Source organism: Melanostigma gelatinosum (genome assembly GCF_949748355.1).
Source record: "Melanostigma gelatinosum genome assembly, chromosome: 13".
NCBI lineage: Eukaryota > Metazoa > Chordata > Actinopteri > Perciformes > Zoarcidae > Melanostigma > Melanostigma gelatinosum.
The window spans coordinates 5,142,781-5,166,248 of NC_136646.1; the positions used below are offsets into that span (position 1 = coordinate 5,142,781).

At 46.5% G+C, this 23,468-nt stretch overlaps 2 protein-coding genes across 2 annotated transcripts in view; both read right to left on the reverse strand.

Annotated features, from left to right (window-relative positions):
• Window positions 1-4,862: 4,862 nt before the first annotated feature.
• ube2z (ubiquitin-conjugating enzyme E2Z) lies at window positions 4,863-16,054 on the reverse strand. The gene is made up of 7 exons (XM_079282692.1): window positions 15,190-16,054; window positions 14,582-14,654; window positions 13,062-13,249; window positions 12,829-12,940; window positions 7,871-7,983; window positions 7,661-7,751; window positions 4,863-6,239 (listed from the first exon to the last, which is right to left on the reverse strand). The coding sequence occupies exons 1-7, from the start codon at window positions 15,645-15,647 to the stop codon at window positions 6,057-6,059; spliced, it is 1,218 nt and encodes a 405-aa protein (XP_079138818.1). The 5' UTR covers window positions 15,648-16,054; the 3' UTR covers window positions 4,863-6,056.
• A 2,371-nt stretch (window positions 16,055-18,425) lies between these two features.
• The window catches only part of atp5mc1 (ATP synthase membrane subunit c locus 1), a 5,980-nt gene continuing 937 nt past the window's right edge, over window positions 18,426-23,468 (reverse strand). Inside the window, exons 2-5 of the mRNA XM_079282343.1 lie at window positions 22,836-22,883; window positions 22,048-22,128; window positions 21,091-21,269; window positions 18,426-18,858 (exon numbers count right to left, since the gene is read on the reverse strand). Coding sequence (XP_079138469.1) covers window positions 18,744-18,858; window positions 21,091-21,269; window positions 22,048-22,128; window positions 22,836-22,874 — 414 coding nt within the window. The 5' untranslated portion in view covers window positions 22,875-22,883 and the 3' untranslated portion in view covers window positions 18,426-18,743. The remainder of the gene's footprint in view (window positions 18,859-21,090; window positions 21,270-22,047; window positions 22,129-22,835; window positions 22,884-23,468) is intronic.

Consider the following 23,468-nt stretch of genomic DNA (forward strand, 5'->3'; position numbering starts at 1 on the left):
CTTGCATTTATTTTACACACTTACTCATAGATGTGATTGTCAGCATTATTATTTGCTGTTGTATATTGTAGTATATAATGTATATATACATATATATACTGTACATCCATATATACATTATATATACACCTGACTGGTTTCATAGGAACTACTCTATGTCTGGAAGACAACGTTCCTGCATGAAACTGCTCACAAGGTCTGTGGATTATAGAGTAACCGGGTCGTGTGCCATGTCCTCCCATTATAGCAGAGCGCAGCCCCAGCAGCCCTCATCACCCTGTGACTCATCATAACCCAGGACCTCAACATCAGCTCCATCACCCTGTGACTCATCATAACCCAGGACCTCAACATCAGCTCCATCACCCTGTGACTCATCATAACCCAGGACCTCAACATCAGCTCCATCACCCTGTGACTCATCATAACCCAGGACCTCAACATCAGCTCCATCACCCTGTGACTCATCATAACCCAGGACCTCAACATCAGCTCCATCACCCTGTGACTCATCATAACCCAGGACCTCAACATCAGCTCCATCACCCTGTGACTCATCATAACCCAGGACCTCAACATCAGCTCCATCACCCTGTGACTCATCATAACCCAGGACCTCAACATCAGCTCCATCACCCTGTGACTCATCATAACCCAGGACCTCAACATCAGCTCCATCACCCTGTGACTCATCATAACCCAGGACCTCAACATCAGCTCCATCACCCTGTGACTCATCATAACCCAGGACCTCAACATCAGCTCCATCACCCTGTGACTCCATCATAACCCAGGACCTCAACATCAGCTCCATCACCCTGTGACTCATCATAACCCAGGACCTCAACATCAGCTCCATCACCCTGTGACTCATCATAACCCAGGACCTCAACATCAGCTCCATCACCCTGTGACTCATCATAACCCAGGACCTCAACATCAGCTCCATCACCCTGTGACTCCATCATAACCCAGGACCTCAACATCAGCTCCATCACCCTGTGACTCCATCATAACCCAGGACCTCAACATCAGCTCCATCACCCTGTGACTCCATCATAACCCAGGACCTCAACATCAGCTCCATCACCCTGTGACTCCATCATAACCCAGGACCTCAACATCAGCTCCATCACCCTGTGACTCATCATAACCCAGGACCTCAACATCAGCTCCATCACCCTGTGACTCCATCATAACCCAGGACCTCAACATCAGCTCCATCACCCTGTGACTCATCATAACCCAGGACCTCAACATCAGCTCCATCACCCTGTGACTCATCATAACCCAGGACCTCAACATCAGCTCCATCACCCTGTGACTCCATCATAACCCAGGACCTCAACATCAGCTCCATCACCCTGTGACTCATCATAACCCAGGACCTCAACATCAGCTCCATCACCCTGTGACTCCATCATAACCCAGGACCTCAACATCAGCTCCATCACCCTGTGACTCCATCATAACCCAGGACCTCAACATCAGCTCCATCACCCTGTGACTCATCATAACCCAGGACCTCAACATCAGCTCCATCACCCTGTGACTCCATCATAACCCAGGACCTCAACATCAGCTCCATCACCCTGTGACTCCATCATAACCCAGGACCTCAACATCAGCTCCATCACCCTGTGACTCCATCATAACCCAGGACCTCAACATCAGCTCCATCACCCTGTGACTCATCATAACCCAGGACCTCAACATCAGCTCCATCACCCTGTGACTCATCATAACCCAGGACCTCAACATCAGCTCCATCACCCTGTGACTCATCATAACCCAGGACCTCAACATCAGCTCCATCACCCTGTGACTCATCATAACCCAGGACCTCAACATCAGCTCCATCACCCTGTGACTCATCATAACCCAGGACCTCAACATCAGCTCCATCACCCTGTGACTCATCATAACCCAGGACCTCAACATCAGCTCCATCACCCTGTGACTCATCATAAACCAGGACCTCAACATCAGCTCCATCACCCTGTGACTCCATCATAACCCAGGACCTCAACATCAGCTCCATCACCCTGTGACTCCATCATAACCCAGGACCTCAACATCAGCTCCATCACCCTGTGACTCATCATAACCCAGGACCTCAACATCAGCTCCATCACCCTGTGACTCCATCATAACCCAGGACCTCAACATCAGCTCCATCACCCTGTGACTCCATCATAACCCAGGACCTCAACATCAGCTCCATCACCCTGTGACTCCATCATAACCCAGGACCTCAACATCAGCTCCATCACCCTGTGACTCATCATAACCCAGGACCTCAACATCAGCTCCATCACCCTGTGACTCATCATAACCCAGGACCTCAACATCAGCTCCATCACCCTGTGACTCATCATAACCCAGGACCTCAACATCAGCTCCATCACCCTGTGACTCATCATAACCCAGGACCTCAACATCAGCTCCATCACCCTGTGACTCATCATAACCCAGGACCTCAACATCAGCTCCATCACCCTGTGACTCATCATAACCCAGGACCTCAACATCAGCTCCATCACCCTGTGACTCATCATAAACCAGGACCTCAACATCAGCTCCATCACCCTGTGACTCCATCATAACCCAGGACCTCAACATCAGCTCCATCACCACGCAGCCTCAGCAGAGGATGTACTTCCTGAGGCAGCTGAAGAAGTTGAACCTGCCAAAGACGATGATGGTGCATTTCTACAGAGCCATCATTGAGTCCATCCTCTGCTCCTCCATCACCGTCTGGTGCGCTGCAGCCACTGGGACAGACTGCAGCGCATCATCTGCTCTGCTGAGAAGGTGATTGGCTGCAATCTGCCTCCATGATTGTTCTCCTCCAGGACTCTGAGGCGGGCAGCAAGGATTGTAGCAGACCCCTCTCACCCGGACACAAACTGTTAGTCCCTCTCTGGCAGGAGGCTGCGGTCCATCAGGACCAAGACCTTGTGCCACAAAAAGGTTCTTCCCTTCTGCAGTTGGGCTCATTAACAGAGCCCGGGACCCCCACTGACTGATCCTCAGGACAGTCACTGCACAACTCTCCTCTTTAAGTACACACCTGCCACTTTAATACAATACTCGTCTGAACATACTTTTTGCCATGCAAGCATAATTCCTTGTATGTGTAACGTACTTGGCAATAGACTGATTAGAGAGAGGCGGACATCTCTACGGCAGACAGCTTCAACACTTAGCAACTCCAGATACAGCGCCGAGTAAAGAACAATGACTGTTGATTCTGGGATGAACGGTTCTGCAGGTTATCGCGTCCATTTCGTCGGCCTGCCGGATACTCTGTGGGCTCTAGGAGGGAGCTTTGACGAGCCTCTGTGCACCAGACCAAGGAAGGATCCGAGGCTTGAAGAACCGTAGGGCTCATTCACAAAGCCATAAACAACACATCTTTCTCTAACCACCTTTCTTTGAGCTCGAGGATGTGAAGGAGCGTCTACAGAGAATCACACTGCACTTGCAAGACGGCAGATGGGATTTTATTTATAACAGAAGATGAGAAGGCCACAGCGACAAACTCCATCCCACCCCAGCTGATGAAGGTCCAAATGAAACTGTGCTGCTTCAGCTGTTACATAAAATAAACCGTGGAATCAAAGTAAAGCTCGTGCTGCCAACTTCCTTTTGCATCGACAGTGTGTACAGCTACAAGAACAAAGAAAAGAATAAAAGAAGAGTCACACGTATCAGGACTGAACAACATTTTATTCTGTACTTTTCCAGAACTTCTGTACAATACCAACATTTTCTCAGACCTGGAGAGGATGACTTCTGTCAGTAATGCAGGCTTTTTATAGAGCCACAGAAGAACCCGCTGCAAGCACAAACACAACACAAACCAACAGGGACACATCCTTCAGTCCACGCCGGGGAACTTTGATGCAATGGAGGGTCTGGAGATCACGTGTACTCTGCTGGGAGACGAGAGTACAGAACCATTCTAGAACACAATAACACAAATAAAAAGGAACGCCCTCCTTCAGTAATCCCAGCCCAGGTAAAGCTCTGCAGGCGGACAGCAGAAGCCAAGCGTGGAGAGCTCAACACCGGAGGACAGCGGACGCAGGAAGCAAACACCACAACATCTGCCCGACCGCTTGTTGAGACGGTTAGAAAAAAGCGTACGAGAATGGTGTCGTGTGTTATTCTTATTCCCTTTCTGGCAGAGAGGGTAATGTGAACATTGACAGTGCTCATGTATCAGCTAGCTTAGCTTAGCCTGACACGGTCTCAAAGGTCACAACGTCTGTCTACCGGCACCTCTAGTGCTCCGATTAACACGTCATGTCTGCTTTGTTTCATCAACGCAGCCGATGGTGTTATCGGTGGGTTGTGTAGCGCAGCAACACTTTGTCGTGGTTACATTTTAAACTGAGGAGATATAGTGTGTTAGTTAGTGAGCTTGGCAGGTGCTAGTACGTGGATCTGGTCACTTCCAGACGGAGAGAGGCGAGCTGGATCACCATGGACTTGATGAAACCGGTCCTTCTGGAGCCAGTCCGCTCATCGTTACGGCCTCTCGTTGGCGAGTGAGACCTGGCTGCAGATGGAACAGCACGCACCGGAATACGACGGATTAATACAGAGCGCAAAATAAGTGTTGATACTTACTCGTTTTGTTCAGCGATATAACCGTCAAAGGAACACCACTTTGATGATTTTCAAAGCGTGACTGCAGTCGCCAGAAGTGAAAAGCTAGCATTGGGCAATAAGAGGAACGAGGCCACGACATCACGTGACTCTGCGTCACTACTAAGCTCAGGGAGGACGAGTGTTCTCCTGCAGACGTTCGTTAGCTACCACCTGCTTTTAAGACACAGAACAGATTCAAGAACCACGAGAGGGCTATTTATTGATGCATTTCATATCGTAGAACAAAACGGAAATCTCTCAGACCTTACTTCTTAAGAAAAGCCCGTTGACTTTGAGAGGAGGGAACAGGAAGTGCAGAAAATGCTGACTCATGTCTAGGTGGTAGGAGGTCATTCCTGCAGCTCTCTGTAGGTCTACAGATTACCGGACTATTGGCTCCTTTTGAACAAAATCTCACAGTATGAAATCAAACGATGTAGAAAGCGCCACTAAAGCGGAAGAGGCTTGATTTACCTCCTGTGTATCCACGCGTACGAAGCATTAGAACGGACACTTACTTCTGCCTCCATTCCTTCCCCCCAGAGCCCCGGGCGGATGCAGCTAAAGCTAGCGGGACGGTCCGGAAGCACCAGAGCCAGCAACCCAATGAACGGCAGGGTTTCCAAATAAACAACGCACCCACATGCTGCAGAAATTAAGCATTCGCTTCAGCACAACAATGAGAGAACAGCAAACACAAAGGGGCATGAAGGTGGATGTCAATGAGGTGACATTTCTCTCTAGCAGCTTCTTCTCTGGTTAACAGGTTTACCCTCGACTCAACAGCACCATTAGAACCCAAAGCCAAGCAGAACCTGTGTAACACACAGGAACTCTGCTGCTGATGTTTTCAGCGGCCTGATGACGGAGTCCTCGACCTCGGCTCGTTGTCCAACTACGCTCTGCTTGTTAAAAGGTCCTTCTTTCCCCAGGATGTGGTCCCAGGACCCGATCCCCATCAGACAGTCTTTCCTAAGTACGGAGTAGGTGAAAGAAACTGACTGGGCTCGTGGGTCACGGTGGAGCAAACTCCTCTAGAATGCTGCAATATCTGCATTCAAAGGCTCGAGCCTCCAAACTAACCTTCCATCTCAACATCTATCAGGCTGCTTGTGTTCTATCAAACAGGACATCAACAGACAGCTGGTGAGCTGCACAAGGAGCGCAAATACGCCGAGCGTGTGTGTCTCTCTCTCTCACACACACACACACACACACACACACACACACACACACACACACACACACACACACACACACACACACACACACACACACACACACACACACACACACACACACACACACACACACACACACACACACACACACACACACACGGTCCCTTTTTCCTTAAGTTCTTGGCCCGGCTTTGAGTCCCGCACTGTCCAGGGGAGTCAGGGCTGGGAGCTGCCCTGGCTGTCGGGGTCCGTCCCCGTGGAGCTGGTGTCTGAGTCAGAGTCCTCGTCGTTGTGCTCGTCCTCTGCCAGGCTCTTCTCGCGTACCCGCCTGTGGGTGGCACCGAGGCGAGCCAGCAGACCCTGGTAGTCGAAGCGGCCTCGCTTCTCCCCGAACGGGTCCTGGGCAGAAAAAAACCCAGAGGTGAGCAGAGTTTGGGCACGCGTGTCCCTCAGAGATAGAGCATGGATAGAGATGGACCATGCATTTGTCCTGGTGAGTAGAGGGTGTAACCGTCCGTCTGCATCAGGAAAAGATCCGTATTCATCTTCTGTATTAAGCCGTTCTACACGTACTGAGACTTGTTTTTAAATGGATATAGTCCTCGACGTTTTAAACTAAAATTGTGTTCACAAAACGACTCTCCAAAGGTGGCAATAAAGACGACGTCAACGACACCTGAAATACCAGCAGGGGGCGACTCCTCTGGTTGTATAGAAGTCTATAGAAAATGACTCTACTTCTCTCTTGATTTATTACCTCAGTAAACATTGTAAACATGAGTTTATGTCTCAATCTCTAGTTTCAAGTCTTCTTCAGTACAGCATGATGTTCATTTAGTACATGATGCTCCATTTAGAGTCATTTTACGAGTCCCTTTGAGACGTTTCCTGTCTACTGTCCGGTCACCGAGGGGCCATCTGGCCAGGAGGTAAGAATAAAGACTTGTGTGGGACATCAGTCAGCTTTATCCTGCTCCCAACAACAACAAACGTATTGACAATGAAGCTCGCCGAGCGATTGAGCATGATTCTACCAGCAGACTGTCCACACTACGGGTTCACCCAAGTCTGCTTTATGGGTCGGCCGGCCGAAGACTATCACCAAAACGACTGCGTTTATCACGGCCAGAAGATGTAAAAACTGTCATAAAAATAATTTCCTTCAACACATGTGCGACAAACGCTTCCATCAGAAAACACAACCGAAATTAGGCTTAAAATTGTGATATTTTATCAAAAACATTTCATTCTACAGGTTTCATTTAAAATTCCGGTTTACTTTCACCAGATCCTGTGAACAACATTACATTCTGAGCTCCTCAGCGCAACTATGACGCCATGACGGACACAGCATCCACCTGCAGTCTGCTGACAGAGAGGCATCGTCAGCACAATGTCCTTACATTCACTCAATGCCGGACCAACGAAGAGCTTTCAATTAATAATGCTGGACAGTGAAATTAATAATAATTTATCATATTTAATTATATCAGTTTTGTGAGTAAAATCTAAATCTGCAACATCACTCAGTCAGATAAATGTATTAGCACAACGTCCTCCTCAGAAGTAAAGTACACAGTAAGTAGTATCCAGCTGAGTTAAACACATTTAAAGATATCTTGGGGTATAATGAGTTAGATTAGTAACAGTTTTCATATCTTAGAATAATAAAAACAATAGCTGTTTGAGACCATTTTAGTTAGTGTCGAGTTTCAAAAAAAGGATTTCCTTAAATCGCTAAACACATGACAACTGATCTAGAAACGGACAATTCAAAATATAGATGTGCATGGATTAGAAATAACAGGGAATATAGTCACCTGCATGTTCTGTCCCTGTAAATGCAGTCTCTCCTTGCAGACGCCCTCGTAGAAATCATAGTACTCTAGGAAGGACTTTTCCATCACACTCCTACACACACACACACACACACGCACACGCACACACACACACGAGAGAGAGAATGACGAGGAGTGAGTGAGTGAGAGAAGAGAAACGAAGCGTGGTAGAGCAGCTTCGTTGGGTCTCACCACAGAGCTTCAGGACACGGGACTTTGCCCTCCAGCATGTCACACACAGCCACCCTCATGGTCTCATGGCGGATGCACTCGTTGTAGTTCTTACTGTCCCCTGGGTGGCGCTCCTGAAAGACACAAATCAAATTTGGTTCTCAAATCAGATCTCTAAGACAGACTGTCCGACCTGGAAGTGATCATATGGCGTTTGTGTGTCCAGAAACCAAGTAAGACACTAAACGTGTCATGTTTACATCTTTCGCCTCCAGAAATGTAACAATCCACACCACAAGGTGTTCTCCTCTCGTTCCCACTGCTGAGACAGTCCTGTTCAAATTGAGAAAATTCCACAAATGTTTTGTTTGGTGTGCTGTGCTAGTTTGAGCTATCGGAGGCTCGTGCTAACAGAAGCAGCTGCTCGGCTTCACGCAGGCTGAGAACGGCAGGACTTATCAACACAACGTGGTGAAGTGTATCTGCGGCGCTCCCCCTGGTCTCAGCAGGTTGTAACTTTAGCGGTGGGCAGATAATGTCAGAGTGTCCCTGTGAGCGTCTGTTTCCAGCAGCTGGGCTAACGGTAGCTAGAGTGAACGACACATCCCTCCACCATGTAGATCAGGTCCGCATATTACTTTACATCAAGGCCGTCAGACTGCAGTCCAATGTGGGGAGATTGGGGTAAACTTTTTACACTTATTCAATAACGTTACAGCAATGTTTATTAAATGTTGACTCAATGTGACTCAGACAGGTTTTTCCCCGAACAGGATGTGTCATGATGCCTCCTCTCCTCTTCCCTCTTGTGTGTGAGAGTGTGGCCGTACATCAAAAGGTCACATCTGTAAGCCTTCTCCCCCATATCGGCAGTGTTTTTGAGGCTGCTGTCTCCGTGCAGTACGCCTCCCCCAGCAGAGCCCGACACACACGATCTGGTACTTCTATCTTTGTGAGGACACAGGTGTAATGCATGCCTGGCCCATTACCCAGTTATACATGTCGCATCAGACACCTAGTGGTGTAGAACGTGATTGCATTGTTGTTCTTGTATTCATCCCTCCTCTCTTGACGTACTGAGGACATGCTGCAGTTTTTTCTTTGATCGCTCCATGTCATTTGACCCTCATGTTAAGCAGCTGTCCAGGTCATGTTTCTTCCATCTAAGAAATATCAGTAAACTGAGATCTGTATTATCAACGCCTGAATTAGAAATGATCATACACACATTTATCACTTCACGCATTGACTACTGCTACTCACTTTTCACATCACTCAGTGTATCTGCTCTTAACCGTCTGCAGGTCATCCAAAATGCTGCCGCCAGATTACTCACCAGGACAAACCGACGGTCTCACATCACCCCCGTACTCCGATCTCTCCACTGGCTTCCTGTAGCATCTCGGATACACTTCAAAATTCTCACCATCACTTACAGAGCACTTCACGGTCAGGCTCCGACTTATGTAGCTGATCTACTTCGCCCCTATTCACCCGCCCGCACTCTCAGGTCAAATGCTCTAGGTCAGGGGTGTCAAACATACGGCCCGCGGGCCGGACCCGGCCCACCACGTCATTTTATGTGGCCCACGAATCCGCCAGCAAAAAAAAAAAAAAAAAAATTTTTTTTTTTTTTTTTTTTTACAAAAATTTAAAGTTAGATGTGAAAATAAAAATATCCCCATGGTCGAAATTATGAGATAGAAAGTCGAAGTGATGAGATGGCATGTTGTCTGTGTGCCGACATTAAAACTATCACAACAGGTGGACAGGAGATGCAACAGCCCATAAAGAGGATTTCCAACAAGTTTCTCAACATGCGTACTTCTCTGTACTGAAACGTCATCAGTCTCAGCCCAAGTACTGTTCCAATTCAAAGTTCACATCGAGCCAAGCACGGCCCTAATGCCCGGATGTGGCTCGCTCTGCCCATTTTACCCGGGATGCATCGGAGGTGACTTGTCTGTACTTGGGACAGCCAAATATCCCAGAATGCATTTTGCACCAGCAACAGGAAACAATGGCGGAGGAGAAATCACACAACTGGAAGTACGTGTTGTGGAAGTCACAGATATCCCGGGAAACTAAACTAACTATGTTAGGAGTACCGTAGTTACATTTACACCGTCTTACATTTACAACCGGCCCTTTGAGGGCGACCGTGATGCTGATGTGGCCCCAGAGTGAAAATGAGTTTGACACCCCTGCTAGTCTTCTGTCAGTCCCACGCACACGATTTAAGACCCGTGGTGACCGAGCCTTTGAGGCAGTGGCCCCGAGGCTCTGGAATGCTCTGCCTGCAACTCTACGCCTCGCAGATACTGTGGATACTTTTAAAAGCCAGCTAAAAACCCACCTGTTTAGGCTGGCGTTTGTGTAAAAGTAAACCCATGTCCTAGACCTGCTCTTAACATTTGTTTTACATTTTTATTTTATTTTAATTTTATTCTTTAACATTTTTTATTCACTCTGTGTATGTAATTTATTGACCGTAGGGTCACATTGTGTTTTTTATGCTTTTAAATGTCTGCTCTGTTAAGCACTTTGTGATAGTACTGTCTGTGAAAAGCGCTATATAAATAAAATTCATTCATTCATTCATTCAGTTACTTTACAACTTTATATCTCTGCGATATATTCTCTGTGTTTTTGGAGTTTTAGTCTAACATTTGTCTTATAGTCATAGATGCTAATCGCGATTAGCATTTCTTCATTAATGTTAAAATTAGCTTACTAGTCAGGCAAAGGATAAAGACTGCTCATTTTCTCTTGCATGATGGTTTATGCTAAATGTAAGATTACATATTCATGTATATGGGCAGTTTGTAAGGCCATATTCTCAGGTTTCCACAATTTTACAAAGAAATGAAAGATCCTCACTAAAAGCCCTGCACTAAACTACGGCTTCCTGGTTAATCTGCTAAGCTTACCTGTACAGAGCAAGAGCAGAGTATGAACCATCCCAACTAAAGGCCTGCACCCAACACAACCCCTAACCATCCCAACTACAGGCCTGCACCCAACACAACCCCTAACCATCCCAACTACAGGCCTGCACCCAACACAACCCCTAACCATCCCAACTAAAGGCCTGCACCCAACACAACCCCTAACCATCCCAACTACAGGCCTGCACCCAACACAACCCCTAACCATCCCAACTACAGGCCTGCACCCAACACAACCCCTAACCATCCCAACTAAAGGCCTGCACCCAACACAACCCCTAACCATCCCAACTACAGGCCTGCACCCAACACAACCCCTAACCATCCCAACTACAGGCCTGCACCCAACACAACCCCTAACCATCCCAACTAAAGGCCTGCACCCAACACAACCCCTAACCATCCCAACTAAAGGCCTGCACCCAACACAATCACTAACCATCCCAACTAAAGGCCTGCACCCAACACAACCCCTAACCATCCCAACTAAAGGCCTGCACCCAACACAACCACTAACCATCCCAACTAAAGGCCTGCACCCAACACAATCACTAACCATCCCAACTAAAGGCCTGCACCCAGCCCAACCCCTAACCATCCCAACTAAAGGCCTGCACCCAACACAATCACTAACCATCCCAACTAAAGGCCTGCACCCAGCCCAACCCCTAACCATCCCAACTACAGGCTTGCACCCAACACAACCCCTAACCATCCCAACTAAAGGCCTGCACCCAGCCCAACCCCTAACCATCCCAACTAAAGGCCTGCACCCAACACAATCACTAACCATCCCAACTAAAGGCCTGCACCCAACACAATCACTAACCATCCCAACTAAAGGCCTGCACCCAACACAATCACTAACCATCCCAACTAAAGGCCTGCACCCAGCCCAACCCCTAACCATCCCAACTAAAGGCCTTGTTATGGGAAAATATGTCAGTCTACTGCTTTAGGGTTAAAGAATGTAAGTTTTAGAAGTGCAGGCACTAAGCCTTGTTTCTTCTAAATGATTCTAGTAAATTTCGGATCCAGGTGTCTTGTTATCTGTTATCTTGTGCATTGTTTCTGTCTTTAAAGACGGGGGGATACACAGAGGCCTTGATTGCGGTATTTCCCTTGATGGGCATCAGCTGAAGGGCATGACCCTCTGCAGGCATATATGATGTGTGATGGTTCACAGGTTTATTCCGTCTCTGCAATACAGTGACTTAACTCTTTGACCAGGTCACAGTGACATCAAAGGACGCATCTGGCTGGGTGTATCCATGGTTTATTGTGGGGCAAACTGATAAAGGGATTTGTAAACAGGCCTTAAAAGCGCCTTCAGGTTATCGGAAAGACAGGACACTGTGCTTCAAAGAAAAACATCTGCCTTGACATCTTTTATTATCTTCTGTCTTCTTTTGTTTATTCTTGTTTGCAAACCAAGATAACGGCATGCTGGCTGAGTATAAATGTCCATGCATTTAACTGTCGTCAGAGCACCTCTTGCAGATGACGGTGATGTGTCTGTGAGACTGTGTTCTCTTTGCTTGCAAGCAAATAAATTGACTATTACAACTTTGATCGTTCATCCAGACTCTGTTTCATTTGACATTGATTTGATAACACTTTGACACTCTTCTCCCGACTATTCATAGAAATATTCCACAACAGCCTCCACCCATCCCAACTCAAAGCTTTTTGGAAGCCTTTTCAACGTCAGTCACTCGCACAGAACAGATACGCTTCCATAATATTAACTATATCAATACGCACTGACGCACGACTGACTGACACCAACCGCGTAAGTATATTCCTGTTGCGTTTGGTGAATCATAGACAGCTGTTTAAGTCACACTGCATGTGTGTTGTGAACCTATTAACCGTATCTACGTTGATTGTGAGCTCGCCTGTTTACTGCAGGCGGAATCCGCTCACTCGCTACGTGGGAAATAAAATCAATGAGTCACTGAAAAGTACTTTGGTTCAGTAGCTGTCCGAGTAAAACAGGTACAGAGACAAGTACACAGACAGACAGAGTACCTGTTCAAAGCCAGGTTCATTGTGATAGGGGTTCTCCGTCATCAGAGACTGGATGGAGATGAGGACAGATGAAATACTCTGGGCTGGGCTCCATGCTGGGCCTGTCCATGTCCTACACACACACACACACACACACACACACACACGGTAGTTTATAACTAAGACAGAAACACTAACTGTCTCCTAACTGTGCAGACAAATACAACCAAATGAGAGACGAGCATGCCACTCACCCCAGGATGCTGAGGCAGACCTTGCCGTTGCGGTAGAAGTTGGGGTTGAAGCGGACGGTGTTGTGTCCGGTGGTGATGAGCTTGACCCTCGGTGGGTGGATGGGGTAGTCGGGGGGGCAGCGGAACAGGAAGAGGAAGAAGCCGCCCTCGTACGGCGTGTCGAACGGCCCCGTGATCAGGGCGTGGATCTGCACAGGAAACGAGGGGACAGAAAGGAGGCGGCTGAGAGCAGTGGGTCTCCACCTTGTTTGGGGCCAGCGCCCCCTATCCACTGACCAGGTCCATTACTGCCCCCATCAATTCAAATGGAAGGCTCCCCTTGGCTACCCTGAATACTAATGATTAGTATTTCTATATAAGTTAGAAGTTATATCATCACAAGAACATGTCATTAATTGCCAAATATTAGATTTGATTAATCTGGGCAGCTGGAATATTGTCATTAGTTTCCCAGGGAGCAAAAAAGCCATGTGAATAAAAATATATATTTATGAGTCAGTCAGTCAATCTGGTGAATTATTATGCGCCAAACTGTAGAGGAAATGTAATGTATATTAATTAATAATAAATTCAGGCAGCATTTATCCATCTATACATATAACAGATTATAATGCAGCAAGGCTCAAGCATTCTGTGGTGATTTCTAATATGACCTCTTTATACAGTATGTGCATCTATTTATTTTTTTAACAGTAGCATTCCTCCGATGGTCTCGCAAATTTGGATCGTGCAACTTAGCCTACGCAGAGATTTAATCAGGCACACGATGGAGATTGATTTGATTTCAAATTGTATTAACAGTATTATTAATAGGCTGGTATTTAAACCAAAACAGGCCATAAATCATGAATTATTGGGGAAAACCAAGTACCGGTAATTCCACCTAACATCAGACATTCAGCAAACCCCATACAGCCCCAATGCAATGATCCCTTGTTTCATAGCCACACTATTCCACCTCTGGGACTGTGGTATTCGTAGTCGGATCAGGCTCCTGAGAATCAAATAGAGCGATCCATTAATCAAAGTAGCGTCTCGGCCCAGATAGGACAACTATCGGATCCCAAAAACAGTTGCGGTCGGATTGCAATCTCAGCACATTCTTGCCGGAATTCTGTACAAATGACATCTATTGTACGTCTGTCCCTCCTGGGAGAGGGTTCCCTCCTCTGTTGCCCTGTCTTACTGTGTCTCTACGTCACTCCTTGGCTTTCCAAATATGTTAACTCCCGTTCATTGGTTGCCAAAAACACAACATGGAGACGGCAGTCCACAAACCAACGGGGGACAACACGATGACGACGTCCACTTCTAGTCTATGGCGGTTACCAAACAGCTTCCGGTACATTAGCGCCTTCTGGACTGGAGTAGAGCAGCAGAACCAACTCGCTCAGCTATCAGATTTGGTCCAAGCGGGGACATCTGTACGTGGCTCAGTGTATTAAACCGTCTCTAGATTTTTATCTCCACACAAGACGATTAGAAATGACGAGTGTACACGGGGTCATAGCCTTTTTTACCTTGGTCATGTCTTGAGGATCGGGGACGACAAACATCCCCGGTGGAGGTTCCTTGTAGATGGACATGATGTCCCTGCAAAGACAGACGGACAGAGGGAGACAGATGAGGTTTTAGGAAGGACACTAGAGATGGAGAGAATCTTACGTACAGCAGAGATCTGCAACAGAGATCATTTCATTCAATATGCTATATTGGCATGAATAAGGACAGCATTGACAAAGTGTCAAGTAATGACTAGATTATAGAGAAAAAGAGTACTGTGCAATTAAAACATAAGACAGAGGACAACAAATAATCCATCCTGTAAACATGGTTCTAGGGTTCATTTCTTTGGTGGAAAGTAGTTCCAGATCTCTGAGTATCATCTGCTGTACCAGGTAAACCCCAAACTATCTACCTGGCTAAACAACACATGGGGAAGTGGAATATGTGTTTTCCATGGTTAAACGGTTATGTTACCGGTCATTTGTTAAGAACCCATATCTTTCCAGTGATGGCAGAACACTGTACGCAAAACATCCACTGGTACTCCCCTCATTGGGCTTTGAGGTCTGAACATAACCTGAAACTATACCACTGTGACAGTGAGTGTTTCCAGTCGGCCCACCTCTTTATCCGCAGGATGCACTGCTGGGAAGCCTTCTCGTTGTCCCAGTCCGTGCTGAGGGTCGGGTCCCAGGAAGTGGCGTGGATGTGGGACAGAAGGTCCGCTCCTGCCACCCCGCCGAGCCCGAGCCCAACACCGGGAAGAACCGAGGAGGCGTGTACAGATGGAGACACGGCCACGACCGGCAGTAAGGAGCCGGGGGTGAATGAGTTGCCAAAACCGGCTGTGGTAGCGGGGACACCGGGCATGGGGGGCACCAGAGCGGTGAGGCCACTTTGCGCGGCCGCAGCGGGAGGTGGGGAGGCCGGGTTGGAGCTGGTGTGAGCACCGCTGGTTGCCGGGTGTCCCACTGGTAAAGAGTTGGCCAAAGTCGGCAGCAGCGAAGCTCCGCTACCCTGTCCGGTAACGCCTAAGCCATGGGCACCGCCACTGGACTGCTCTCCGGAGCTGTCTGCCATGACTCGCAAGCTAACGAGCGCTGAGTAAAACCGTCGGTGTTTACTAATGTATAATGCTAGCTGCTAGCTGCATCGGGCAGCTGAGTGCGAAGTTACCTCTGCTTGTTTGTGTTGACCAGCGGGATCAGAGAGCAGGCGAGCGGGATTGAGGTGAGCTCAGAGGCGAGGCCAGAAAACACGGCATTTCTTCCCACGACATAGTAGCTACTTATCGTTAGCTGAACGTTATGTGTTCTCCCCGAGGCCTCCAAAAAAAGTATGAAGTCGTCGGCAAAATGACCTGGTCCCCCTTCCTAAGGCGTGTGGAGCCGACTCACTGTCCGTTGTTATCGTCTTAAATCAATATGGTGTCCGAATATTTGGGTTGGGAATCGACCACATCCTCTCAACGCAACTTCAGGATCTGATTTCTCACCAGTTCAGCTGCGCTGAAACGATAAGAAACAGGACATCCGCTGGGAACTTCAAAATAAAAGTCCTCTACGCATTTAAAAGTGGCACAATGAAAATTAAGCATTTCATTGTTAAATCTAAATATTTATTGAGGAAAAAAACTTTGAATCAATTCAAATATTTTTTTTATATAGTTTTCAAGGTTACAAGGTTTTTACGACATTTAGACTGTCGTCCAAATTTGCTACATAGGTTAAAACAAGTATATATATATATATATATATATATATATATATATATATATATATATATATATATATATATATATATATATATATATAGTCTATATTTATATATATATATATTTATATATATATATTACATATGTAGGGTGGAGGATGGATAATTAGTTGATTCATGAATTAATCACAGCCAGAGGAAATAAGCTGTTTTGAAGGTGGTTCGGCAGCTGATTCTTCTGCACCTCTTTCCAGGCGGAAGCAGGTGAACAGGTTGTGGCTGTGCTTGTCCTTTAATATCTCCTCAGCTCTTCTCAGGCTCCTCTTCTCACCAATGCCACTGATGCGCAGTAGATGGGTACCAATGATGTTCTGAGCGGTTTTAATCACTCGCCGTGCACATCCCATACCAGTTTGTACTGTTTGCAGTCAGGATGCTTTCTATTGCTCTTCTGTAAATGTGGACAAGAACTTGGCACAGGAATGTTGCGTGCGTCTTCCCCTCCTTTTTCTAAAATCAACAATAAGCTCCTTGGTTTTACTGACGTTGTGCAGCAGGTTGTTCTCTGAGCTCCACTCTGCAAGCTGGTTGATTCCCTCTCCCATTGAAGTCTCATTGTTGTGTGTAACCCGGCCGATGACGGTCATGTCATCTGCCAACTTCACAATAGAGTTCTCTTCATGTTTGGGGTAGCAGTCATGGGTGTGCAGTGTGAACAGGAGGGGCTGAGCACACGGCCCTGGGGGGCTCCGGTGTTCAACACCAGAGTGGAGGAGGTTTGGCTGCCTGGTGAGGAAGTCTGTTAGCCAGGTGCAGAGTGCTACATTTACCCATCACTGTCACGGGGAGATTGTGTTGAAGGCCGAGCTGGAATCGAGCAACTAAGCCACAGACCTGCTGATGCCAGACAGCGGGTCTGGGAATAACCTGCTAGTTTTCAACCAGCTTTGTATTGTTACAATGTGGGTCGTATATGCTAGTGAACGATGTTGAACTCCCCCATTAACAGCACCCGAGGGTCCCTTCTCCACCAGTTACTACTGTGAATCTGTCCGACAGGATTTACAGAACATACCTGTTTGTTAGTTGCTGCACCGTGTGGTAAGATTGTTAACATCAAGCATCCTAAACACTTTCTTGTATTTTTTTATGAGGCCTTGAATACCAGAATAGATCGTGTGTTGGGACATCCAGAGCAGTAGCTTCACTGTAAAGACCTGCACAATATTAAGTCCTAAACTAAACCTATGAGACAGAATCTGGTATAACCACCAATACTGTAATATAATTAGCTTTGTGTAAATAGTCTACGCCTTAAACTGTTTAATCGTTAAGTCGAGTAACTGTCCTTAAGCCAACGAACAATATAAGACAGGTACAGTCAAATAAAATAAAAAAAATGATCATTTTTGCTTTGTGACTTTTCTCCCAATGAAGCAGATTTGTAACAAAAGGGAAACTGAGCCAATCCAATCTGTCGTTCAGCTGTCGAAGCACATGATTGACAGGTGCCTGCTGATCTCAAGAAATTGCAACAATAAAGTGAATTTAATATCAGTAGAAACCTTTGTCCATTACCGATTTCAGTAAACTCAATTGCTAACATTCAAGTGCTTGCTGTGTTTCCAGAGATGAGTCATGACTTCAATGTAAAAGTTTATCAGACCACATGTAGCATCAATACATAGTATGGGTCATTCTAGTCGAGCGGTCCTTTGCATGCAGTGAATTATAGTTGGACAACTGTACGCTGATCTATATTTATTTTAACAAACCCTTCACCTGGTGGGCTAAAGAATAAAGAGCGTGGTGTGTGTTAGTGCACCATGTGTAGATTTATTGCATGCATTTGTAGATGAATAAAGTTTTACCCCTAAATTCACTTTAAACCACCGGCTCTCGTTAAGTCCACTTCACTCGTTCAATCCAGAGATTTCACTTTGGTGTCATGTCCTCCATAAATCAAATACCCACATGTAAATATCAGTGACATCGCGTCGGCCAGTTCCTTCAGGATACGTCTAAATTCAGTTTGCCCCAGTCAATCAACACGCTTCTGTTTCTACAGCAGGTCAAAGAGGAGCCTTTCAACCGCTCACTTTATTGGCAATGAAAACCAAACTAAGACAAAAACACTGCAGACTGTTCTTAGTTATCCCAACCATTTATTTTGGACAGATTTCAACCGAAGTGAGGTCTTACATAAAACTTTTGAAAAACAAAAATAAGCTTAGGAACAAAAGAAACGTACAATTGGAGGTTTGTTAACCTCAGATGTGAATATCTTTTCCATTTATATATATTTCCTTTAGACCCCATCAGCTCATTCAGAGTTACCGTTGAGGAACACCCCCCCCCACCCCCCCTCTCTCTCTCTCTCTCTCTCTCTCTCCAGGTGGAAGGAAGCGAGGCAGGGAGGAGGGAAGGAAGAGTAGCCTGGGGACGTGATGGAGTTATCCAGCTTTACATGGCGAAGAGGATGAGGAACGCCACCATCAGGCAGAAGAGACCCATCGCCTCAGACAGAGCGAATCCCAGGATGGCGTAGGAGAAGAGCTGCTGCTTCAGGGAGGGGTTCCTGTGGGGGACAGGAGGAGCACAGGAGGAGTCAGACAGCTGATTAATGGTACCTTCACTGCAGCAGCAACATGCAAAGGTCAGGCATCTGTGTCTTGCAGGGTGGACACAAAGCTTCAAGAGTTCAAAATAGTCTACCCAAAAATGTCGAGTGAGAGGTTTGTGTGCCAACGCTGAACTGAAGATCACTCTGCAGTTCCAAGATTGAACAAGCGGCGAGTTATGATTAAACCAACACGGGGGATTAAGACACATGAATGCGTTTTGAGGCAAGATGCAGAGAAACGGTCACGCATCGCACCAGTTTCAGTGTTTTCTCCATTTTGGTTTGCTCGCATTGGGAATCCAGTTCTGACCCACCGTTAGGTCTGCACAATTAATCACATTTAAATCGAGATCACGGCTGCCACAATTAAATGAGCATGATCGTCTGCGATATTGACGTTTAAAATGCGTGCTCTGCTACGTATCAAATCAAGCGCTTCCTCAACTAACAGTCAGCCGACCACCAGGGGGCGAACGAGATGGGAGGTGTCATGCGCGCACCCTGCAGACTCCGGTAGAAGTAGAGACAGACAACAGAGCAGACGGTCACGGGTGTCATGTGAAAGCTAAATCAAATATCAGGAGCAGAAGGGGAGGAGCTAGCCCCTCGAAAAGGATCATCGTTCGTTGTCTGGAACTTTTTTGGATTTAGGGCAAGTGATGTTAACCAAGAACAAATCATATGACGGAGTGCGTTAGAGTTGTGGCTGCACCGCATAGCAATACAACTAACTTGTTCAGCCACCTGAAAAATCACCACAAACTATAGTAGGAGGAACGCATTAAGGCCAACGCTAACGTCAACCCAGAACAGTGACCCTGCACAGCGCATCCATGCACCTCCCAAAGACACGCTGGATAACTCATGCAATCGCATTTCATTTGGCCAATAAATACTGTGAGCAACTAACTTATTTTTAGTTAGCCCTTTATTTTGGGTGAACAGTTTATTTATATTTAGCTCCAGGTGATCAGAACCGTATAAGTTTTATTTTGATGGAGACGTACATTAGCTGGAATGTAGCACAACATTGAAGTGAAAGCAGTGCTCTGTTGATTTCATTTTGGGTCAAACGTGTTGATACCATTTTATTTATATTTTCCTTCTATGAGATGCACTGTGATGTGATCAGGACCAGTCTGATGCAAAGAGTTGTACATTAGCCTGACTGTAGCACAACAATGGAAGTGGAAGCAGTGTTCTTGTTCATTTAAACCTGAAAGTGCAATAAAAAGATGTTGCCCCTAAAATGAATGAATAATCGTGATAAACAACTGTGATCGCAATATTGATCAAAATAATGGCGATTATGATTTTGGCCATAATCGCGCAGCCCTACCCACCGCAGCTTCTGGTTATTTCTACATGAAGGCTTCCTGTGGGTGTGCTGTTGGATCAGCCTATCAACTGAAATATAAAGCAGCGCGCTGGTTTTGAATGAAGTACTTGTAACTCATGAACTGAAATATCTTATCTAAATAATAGAACATTTTGGGAAAGGTGCACATTTGCTTCCTTGTTTACAGTTTGATGAGATCCCATCTATAAGGTAAGTGTGCATCTAGAGCCAGCAGCCGGCTAACTTAGCTTAGCATAAACATTGCACAGACAGGATACACATTAGTGGCCTTCAGAGCTGTTGGCTGATTGACACCTTTGGACTGAGCCAGACTAACCGCTTCCAACAAGAACGTCAAAACTGTTCATCCGATCCGAGGATCTTTGAGGCTCTTTGAGACTTTTCTAATCCTGAGGGAATATCGCACACCTAACGATAACTAAACAATACTTTTTTAAATCTGTGTGCACAAAATATAAAATTGTTCCAACAGGAACTATATTAATATTGTTAAGTTATCACTAATGGGGAAACTGGAGCTCTCCGCCTACCGATCATCTGGATTTATAAATGCTAAAGTGTTGCTAGACCGGCCGCCAACAAACAGACGCCTCTTGTAAGTCCAGAATTCAGACAGGCCAACAGTCTGTCTACACGAGAGGATAACCCCGTTACTGGCTGACGTCATGGCTCAGGGGAGACAGCCTGAGATTCTGAGGGACTGAAACCCGCATCCGTGAGTCACTGACGAAGGAATATTTACATTTCTTCACAGCTGTAAACACCGAGCAGCACTTCAGGGTGCTGTGGATAGAACCCTGCACCTGGCTAACCAGCTACAACTTTACCTGGCGTAGCCGATGATGAGGCTGCCGAACACCGTTCCGATTCCAGCTCCTGAGCCGGCCACACCCACCGTGGCAGCGCCAGCACCGATGAACTTGGCGGCGGTGTCGATGTCCCGGGAGACGGCGCTGGTCTGGAAGGACCGGCTCAGGACTGCAGACTGGCTGACTGGCAACAGGGCCTGGGAGAGGAGAGAGCGCGGAACAGCTGCAGTGAATATGCTGCCTGACTTTCTTAATGCAATTTATGGATTCCATTTAGAAACGCCCCGATCGCAGTTCTGCTGCCGATAGATCCCCGATGAGCGAGACGGTCATTGTGTGTTGTGTTACAGCAGCTGGACACAGGGCTCAAGAGAACATCTTTCACCACCATCAGGGAGAAGACAAGAATCAAACCAGTCTTACCTTTTTATGTTGTTGTCATCTAAGAGTAGTCCTTTGCATAAAAACGATTAGGAAAAAGAATTGCTATTTCAATAACAATGTGTTAAAGGTTGTTTAGAGCTAGAGTTAAGTTAAGATTACATTCAACACTTTATAAGTTACCTCTGCCCAACACTCGTTTTTCCTGAGTAGAGCTTGAACGCAGCATAATGCTGCCTGTGACCATGAGCTCCAGACGGTGCTGCGCACAGGCCGGCTGTGTTAGAACGATGAGAACAGAGTCGTCGCTCTCAGACGAGTCTTATACCACACATGTGTAGTACTTCTTACAGATATTTAGACAGAATCTGTGATCAGCCCAGTTCTCTCACATTGATTTGGGTGAAATGATGCAATATCCAGCGACATGAGTTTCCCTATACGAGCCAAACACTTCTACATCAACACTGCAATGCAAGAGCAGGACTGCAGCAGATCATCTTCAGCCATCCACACACACGCCCCAGGATGCATCAGCTGTATTCAGGCCGTTCAAACATTGGGTGCAGGATGATTGCAGGCCAGAGGACTGACCTGCTGCTCCACTGTGGCTTCAGGTCTGTTGAAGACAGAGGCGGAGACGGGCCGGGCGAGGACTCTGGACCCCCCACGCAGCTACAGGCAGACAAAACCACATCAGCACCGCTTCAACAGTGAGTCACTTTGAAACATCTTCTACTGCAGAGACTACATCACATGAGACCAGCAGTAACCATCTGAACATTGCACTTTTACCTTAAACTAGTAAACTATGGAACTTATGGAAAAAAGATCAGCTGCAACGTAAGGCACATGATGGGCTTCTGCTGACATGGTTCACACTGCAGCCTTCTGTCACTACATGACGGAGACTAGGAGTCGAGAATAAACCAGCAAATTCAATCATGTAAATCATAAGAGTGGCGTTTAAGTAGAAACTTATGACACATGAGAGCTTTAGCACACTGGATTCTGTTCAGAGAACTTTGTCCTCCACATCACCTCCATGTCTGAGATGACCTACATGCTGAAGGGTCAGCTAACATGGCAATGCCGCCGACTGTGCAACCGTTATAAAGAGCACATGGCTGCAAACTACGTGTCCTTGAAAGCAAACAAAGGATGCTAAAAGCTCACGCAGCCGAGTGTGCTGTAGGATCTGTAGTCATGTCAGACATTCAAACTATGTGGTTTATACTTCTCTTCACTGATGTAGCGTCACAGAATAAACACACGTAGCTGCATTACAGTTAAAAGCGTCACAATGAGCTGCTGATGCTCATGTCAGTACTTTTACATGTTTTAAGTAAAGTAATGGCAGAGAAGTGTTACAGCTGACCTACCACAGCAGGAGAGGTGACGAACTTGGCGCAGGCATACATGGCTGGGAGCTGGAGAGAAAAAGAAGAGTTTGAAGTCAGAGTTCTCACGCACAGGCGGACACTTGCAGTGTCTCAAGCAGCAGATTCACAGAGACTGGTTCGAGGCAGTTTCAGGAACGTGCAACTACCGCGCCACCAAAAGCTGTCAGGGGTCGAGGGGAGAGACTAGTTGTATATACATCTTATGTGATGAAATTGATGGTCTGCAATTCTTGATAAGCGGCATCTTAATGAAACGATGAGAGCAATAAATCCACCTACTTTCCAAATACACAGCGCTTCATAGTTTCATAGTCTGAAAGCACTGGGACTCACTAGCAGGCTTCAGCTCGGTGCCAGTCTGTTCTTCACTGACCTGCAGCTCTGACAGCTTGGGAAGTTACCGTAGGTTCACAGCACACACTGCTACCAAAGCATGCAAGTCTTCCACGTGAAATAAATCCGTTGCACGGTTAAAAAACGAATCACTGGAGGAAATATCTCTGCAAAAGGTCAAGTCCAGCAACAACTGGATCGAGAACAGCAGTCCTGGCCTGTTGGTCCTGGTCAGCTTTGTCAGAAAGGATAATCCAAACGCATCGACTACTGCAAAGG